This window comes from Chanos chanos, chromosome 16, assembly GCF_902362185.1.
Source record: "Chanos chanos chromosome 16, fChaCha1.1, whole genome shotgun sequence".
In the NCBI taxonomy this organism is placed as follows: domain Eukaryota; kingdom Metazoa; phylum Chordata; class Actinopteri; order Gonorynchiformes; family Chanidae; genus Chanos; species Chanos chanos.
Genome location: NC_044510.1, coordinates 15,309,114 through 15,316,046, shown reverse-complemented (window position 1 = coordinate 15,316,046; position 6,933 = coordinate 15,309,114). Strand labels below are relative to the sequence as shown.

Below are 6,933 nucleotides of genomic sequence, written 5' to 3'. Positions count from 1 at the left end.
GGTGTCTCTTTTTCTGTAGGGGTCAAAATTGGCATTATCCTGATTGCTTAATGGCAGAGCTCTGTGTGTGTGTGTGCACGCATTCATGCATGCATATTTATGCATGTGTGTGTGTGTGTGTATGTGTGTGTGTCCAGACATTTGTGTGTACCAACACTTAGATGTTTGTGTCTGTATAACACTCAGTCTTGTACAGTGTCTTTGTCTCTGTGAACCCTAAAATTCAGTTGCTCTTGATGTAGTTTGGGCCAACGACAGATACCACTAATCTACTGAACCAACTGTATGTTTGATCATGAATTTTGAGTCAGTATGATTCATGCAAGATTGCATAAAATAAACACTGTTGTTATGTTATAACGATTTTCATGAACGAAGATGTCCATTTTATTACATAATGCACCATATTATTACATTTTCATAAAAAAAAAAAAAAAAAAGGTCCAACTCCCACATTTTGCACTAACCACTGCAAAAAATAATAATTTATTACAAAATGCGGGGAAATTTATTACATATTGCGTTCAGGCTGTTTATTACAAAACGTGGCAGATTATTACAAAATGTGGGTGTTATTACGCAATGAGGAGTGTTATTACACAATGAAGTGAAAATGTATTACATTTTGTCATAAGTAACAATAGAAAGTACCAATAAGCATCGCACTCTGACAGGCAGCGTGGATAACGGATTACTGATTATTAGTGACATTCCACCCAGCTGTGTAAGAACAGGAAACAGGAAATCTGTGACCTCCCAAATATACTTACCCACTTGATCACATCCAAAGGCATCAGTCACTGGTTACAGCCATAGTTTTCTCATTGAGAGTTTTGTGGTTTGTTATTTAAAATGATTTAATGTAACACGAAGAAGGCGAAAAAAGAGAGAGACTGATTGTAAAAGCTGATTATACCTGATGTGGAGGTACTGCAGCGTTTCCTGTTGGACACTTTCATCCTCTGAAAACCTTTACCAAACAAACACACACACGCACACACACACACACACACACACACAGAGCGAAGATGAAAGTCTTTTTAAAGGTCATAAGCCTTTGTAGGTGCATTGCACCGCTTTTACGGGTTACGTGTGCGTGTGTTGGCTTGACACTCCACGCTCTCCACTGCTGTGCCTGGGCAAAACTGGAGCTATTTTCTGCGGTGTCAGAGCAGACATCAAAGTTTCCCCCCAGACATGTTTGGGCCTGACGGTGAATTTAGCCAAGTAATTATGTGTCTCTTCTCCTCTAATAGCATTTAGCATCAGACGCTAACCACAACAGTCACAACACAGGGGAATCCACAGGGCACGTCGGTTCACGGTCAGCACGCGGGAACGATAGGACCATGTTCAAATACAGCATTACATTTAGAGGAGTGGGAAATGGTTTAATCCTTTTTTTTTTTTTTTAAATTGACGCGGGTGGAATTGAATGGGGTTGCTGTGTTGCGTCAAAGCCGCTGCGACCTACTTAGCAACGTGTGCAACAGCCCAGAAAACCAGTGAAGAAGAACAGCAAAACAACTGGACATCTCTTTTAAGAGCGTGTGAGAGATAAGGTTTGTCAAAAAAAAAACAAAAAAAAAAACAAAAAGGGGGGGGGGGGGCAAGCATAAACAAACACGCAGGACACGCTAGTGATCTCTGGAATCAAACCACTCAAACCCAGCCCAGTGTAAACCAAGCAGTCCCTCTTCTCCAGCATAGCCCATTTCTGCCTTTTTGTCTGTGTGTGTGTTTCCACTCACGATGTGCTCAACCCATTTTACATAACACATCCTGACAGCGATGACCAACTCCTGGTCCGGATCTGTGGTGTAAATGACCTAGATACACACACACACACACACACACACACACACACACACACACACAACCAGGAGAAAAGAATTCTGTGTACCATTTACATCAGTATAACACAAACTCCCACACACACACACGGCAGCTGTCCTGGCTCTACTCATGCTGGTTTTAATGGGTCGTTTCACTATGGGTTCTGGAAAGAGCCACGAGCGTTGTTGGCTAACTTAGTGGTTTATATAAAACGGTTTTTATTCTGTTTTCTGTTTTTTCTTGCTTGTACGTAGCCTTATCTCAGCTGTAGCTGTTAAACTTGAGAGGGAAGTTTCTGTGATTGTTTTAATGCTCAATCTGCTGTCCTCGACCACTTTAGTGAACTATAACTCGCTCTGAGAGGAGACCTAAAAAGTGCTAACAAGAAGACGACTGATCAAGGATCAGTTTGAATTTGATAATTCTAATAAATACAATCACTATGGACCTGAGAATGGAGCTGATCCTAGTTCAGCTCTTTGAGTTCCATGAAAAAGCAGACCGTAATCTTTACACTCATATTCACATACTACAGGCCCTGTAAACGACCTGTGTCTCACTCAGCATGACAGCCAAAACACGGACGAGCACACGTTTACCTGTTAAAGCTCATGTAAGCTGTATTTCTATACTCACACGGACGAGCACACGCTTACCTGTTAAAGCTCATGTAAGCTGTATTTCTATACTCACACGGACGAGCACACGCTTACCTGTTAGAGCTCATGTAAGCTGTATTTCTATACTCACACGGACGAGCACACGCTTACCTGTTAGAGCTCATGAGAGCTGTATTTCTATACTCACACGGATGAGCACATGCTTACCTGTTAAAGCTCATGAGCTGTATTTCTATACTCACACGGACGAGCACACGCTTACCTGTTAAAGCTCATGTAAGCTGTATTTCTATACTCACACGGATGAGCACACGCTTACCTGTTAAAGCTCATGTAAGCTGTATTTCTATACTCACACGGATGAGCACACGCTTACCTGTTAAAGCTCATGTAAGCTGTATTTCTATACTCACACGGATGAGCACACGCTTACCTGTTAAAGCTCATGTAAGCTGTATTTCTATACTCACACGGATGAGCACATGCTTACCTGTTAAAGCTCATGAGCTGTATTTCTGTACTCAAACAGTTAATATTCACTTGGTCGTTCCTCTGGAAAATCAGTTGTCAAAACAGATAAACCTGACACTCAAGGACATGTATTCCACTGTGTTTAAAGGGATGTCAAAAGGGGAGAGGTTTAGGATGTTCCTCTTTTAAGTCTCCACAGAGACCATATGAATTTTTAAATACAGGCTGGAAAAATAAATAAGTAAATAAATAAATAAGCAAATTTAAAAAAAAAAAAAAAGAGAGAGAGAAAGAAAAGTAGCCCAGCAGTGCTGATGAGGACACAGGACAATGAAGTGCACAGAGGCCAGTGTTTATAATCAATAGAATTTAATGATCACAGCCTCTCTCTGCTCCAGAGCCCTGACACACACTCCTCCCTAAACACCACCCACTCAGGCCACAAATCAGCAATTTAAACAGACCTAAATAAATATGTGTGTGTGTGTGTGTGTGTGAGTGTGTGTGTATAAACAATTACAGATCATCATCATTATCATCATCAAAAACAATCTAATTTAATCTCAATTAAAAAAGGGTTAAATTTATATCCAATTTTAAAACAAATGGTAAGATGTATATAAAAAACATACTTGGGGCCATTAGTTAGTGTCACTATAACCATCTACAGTCATTAAACTTTCTAGAACCATTTCAATTTTTTTTAACCATATTAAAACTAAGGTAAAACAGCACCACCTACTGGTAGAGTTCAGTACTGCTTGACAGCGGTTGTGAGTACAGCTAATGGAGACAAAAAACCCAGAGTCGACTTTCTCCTCATTTCTCTCTCTCTCTCAACACTGAGCATGCTGTCAATCATCCTCAGTGGAGGGGAAAAAAAAAAAAAAAGTTAAATGCCACGTCGTTCACCAGTGCCGACATAAATTATTAAAGACAATTAAATATGCGTTTACACCCCTACGAACAAAATCAGAGTTCTGTTCTGGCCTGCGTCCCATCCGTGGAACATTAAGTAGTTATAGTTATAGTTTAAGTGTAGCACCTTCCACCTTTTCTTCTCCCTCTCTGTGAGAGCAAAAGCCCAGGGTCTGACTCCTAACGGGATGGCACACTGGCACACTGGGACACTGGCACACTGGGACACTGGCACACTGGGAACAGAGAGACGGCTGAGGACGCAGAGACGGTTTGGGGGGGGGGGGGGGGCATATGGGAGGAACCTTCACTATTCAGACACGGCGTGTGAGGAGCACGGTTCTTTCCCGCTCGTCTCTCAGAGGGGAAAAAAAAAAAAAGACTATTCACTTCCACTCAGGGGCTTTTCTTTCCAACCGACTGCCAGAATGAGGCGGGTGTGTAAGTTTATTAAAAAAAAAAAAATTAAAAAACTCAAAACGACACATGTACTTGCGTGTGTGTGTGTGTGTGTGTGTGTGTGTGTCTGTGTGTGTAACTGTGGGTGTGTTGCGGGGTACAGGGCATCTTAACAGAGTCTTTTTTTTTTTTTTCTATCTGCTCAAGCAGTGTTAAGTTCTGTCCCTCTTTTCCTTCCTACGTTCTGTCCATTTTTAGCAAGAGATGCAACATGTCAAAAGCTCTCTCTCTTCTTTCTCTTCTTCCTCTTCTTTTTCCTCTTCTTCTCATTTAGAGGGTCGGGGGCACGTAAAAACCCCAAGACTCTGGGGAGAGGAGGAGTGCAGGGGAGTGTCTTTTCTCTCGCTCTCTCTCTCGCTCTCTTTCTCTCTCCCTCTATCCCTCTGGTTTCCTCCCCTCTTCCTTCTCTTTCTGCGGGGGATGGGCAGAGGCTCCGCCCCCCTCCCCCCAGAGTAAAGCAGAGAGAGGTGGAGTCAGTACAACCCCATTCCCTCTCCACCAATCAGGCAGGCGCTGTGGGGGGCGGGGCTCTCAGTTTGAGGCGCTGCTATTGGAGGAGCTGGAGGTGGAGGCGATGGCCGGAGCGGAGCCGCCGGTGGTGGCCACAGACTTACGGATGTGGGGGAGGAGGAAAGGGTCACTGGCCAACTGATGGACATCGATACGATCCTCCTTACGATATGCCAAACACCGCCGAATAAACGCCTACAGACAGAGAGAGAGAGAGAGAGAGAGAGAGAGAGAGAGAGAGAGAGAGAGAGAGAGAGAGAGAGAGAGAGACAGAGAGAGAGAGAGAGAGAGAGAGGAGAGGAGAGACAGAGAGAGAGGGAGAGACAGAGGGAGAGGGAGAGACAGAGATGGAGAGAGACAGACAGATATTTCTTTAACAAACATAAAGATATAATCATATATATAGAAGACATATACATATATTCTGTGTCCTGTGTGGACTGATTAGTGTGGGTTAATGAGGTGGTCCTAAACAGCTCTGATACTGAAGTCCAATAGGAAAGAAAAATCCTGTTCACGGGAAATGTTTACTGACAGGCAGAGGGACGGGGAGTGTTCACAGACAAAGGACAGACGAGGAGGGCAGGAGGGAGGAGGAGGAGGAGGAGATGAAAAGAGAGGGGGGATGGTACCTTAGCTTCAGGTGAGACCCCAGGTTTAGCAGGGAACTGTACTTCTGTGGCTTTGAGAATAGTGTTCTCCTGAAGGATGTCCTGCTGGGACTGATTATGACCAAACGGCTAGAGAGAGAGAGAGAGAGAGAGAGAGAGAGAGACAGAGAGAGAGACAGAGAGACAGAGAGACAGAGAGAGAGAGAGAGAGAGACAGAGAGAGAGAGAGACAGAGAGAGAGACAGAGAGAGAGACAGAGAGAGAGAGAGAAAGAGACAGAGAGAGACAGAGAGACAGAGAGGGAGACGCAGAGAGAGAGATAATTAGATATCAGTGATATTTGTCACTATGTGTTGATCTAATAAATGCTGTGTGTCTGTGTGTGTGTGTGTGTGTGTGTGAGGGCATAAGTGAGTGGTGTGTGTGTGTGTGTGTGAGTGGTGTGTGTGTGTGTGTGTGTGTGAGGGTGTGAGTGAGTGGTGTGTGTGTGTGTGTGTGAGTGGTGTGTGTGTGTGTGTGTGTGAGAGTGCGTGAGTGTGTGGTGTAGTGTGTGTGTGTGTGTGAGGGTGTGAGTGAGTGGTGTGTGTGTGTGTTGTGTGTGTGTGAGAGTGCGTGAGTGTGTGGTGTAGTGTGTGTGTGTGTGAGGGTGTGTGTGTGTGTGTGTGTGTGTGTGTGTGTGTGTAAGTGTGGTGTGTGTGTGTGTGTGTGTGTGTGTGTGTAAGTGTGGTGTGTGTGTGTGTGTGTGTGTGTGTGTAAGTGTGGTGTGTGTGTGTGTGTGTGTGTGTGTGTGTGTGAGGGTGTGAGTGAGTGGTGTGTGTGTGTGTGTGTAAGTGTGGTGTGTGTGTGTGTGTGTGTGTGTGTGTGTGAGGGCGTGAGTGAGTGGTGTGTGTGTGTACCTTCTTTCCATAGAGGCACTGGTAAAAGATGACTCCTACTGACCACACGTCCACTTTATTCGAGATTTTGGGCGGCTCCTTCCCCACCACAAAGCATTCTGGGGGCAGGTACCTGCAGGAGAGCAGACGATTGGTTCACAGCCCAGCTCTTTAAATCAGCTGGACAGAAATGATGTTTCCAATACATCAATACAATGACAAACAACACCACCAACAGCCACTGCAACTGTTCTCTCTCTCTCTCACACACACACACAGTCACACACACACACACACACACACACACACACACACACATACAGACACACACATACACATATATGCACACGCTCACACACACACACTCACACACACTCACACACACACATATACACACTCACACACACACATATACACACTCACACACACACATATACACACTCACACACACACATATACAGACACACACACACACACACCAGTAAGTTCCTGCTCCCTGTGAGGTTAGTTCCATGCCGTCCACCCCGTAGTTGTCATCGTCCATGATCTTGGACAGGCCAAAGTCTGTGATCTTTATCTCCCCACACGCTGTGCCGTTCACCAGCAAGATGTTACCTAGGCAACCACAGGACC

General features: G+C 44.5%; 1 protein-coding gene across 1 annotated transcript in view; it reads right to left on the bottom strand.

Annotated features, from left to right (window-relative positions):
* Nucleotides 1-4,690: 4,690 nt before the first annotated feature.
* The window catches only part of tlk2 (tousled-like kinase 2), a 20,235-nt gene continuing 17,992 nt past the window's right edge, over nucleotides 4,691-6,933 (bottom strand). Inside the window, exons 19-22 of the mRNA XM_030793410.1 lie at nucleotides 6,780-6,915; nucleotides 6,322-6,433; nucleotides 5,447-5,554; nucleotides 4,691-5,009 (exon numbers count right to left, since the gene is read on the bottom strand). Of these exons, the coding sequence (XP_030649270.1) occupies nucleotides 4,836-5,009; nucleotides 5,447-5,554; nucleotides 6,322-6,433; nucleotides 6,780-6,915 (530 nt within the window). The 3' untranslated portion in view covers nucleotides 4,691-4,835. The remainder of the gene's footprint in view (nucleotides 5,010-5,446; nucleotides 5,555-6,321; nucleotides 6,434-6,779; nucleotides 6,916-6,933) is intronic.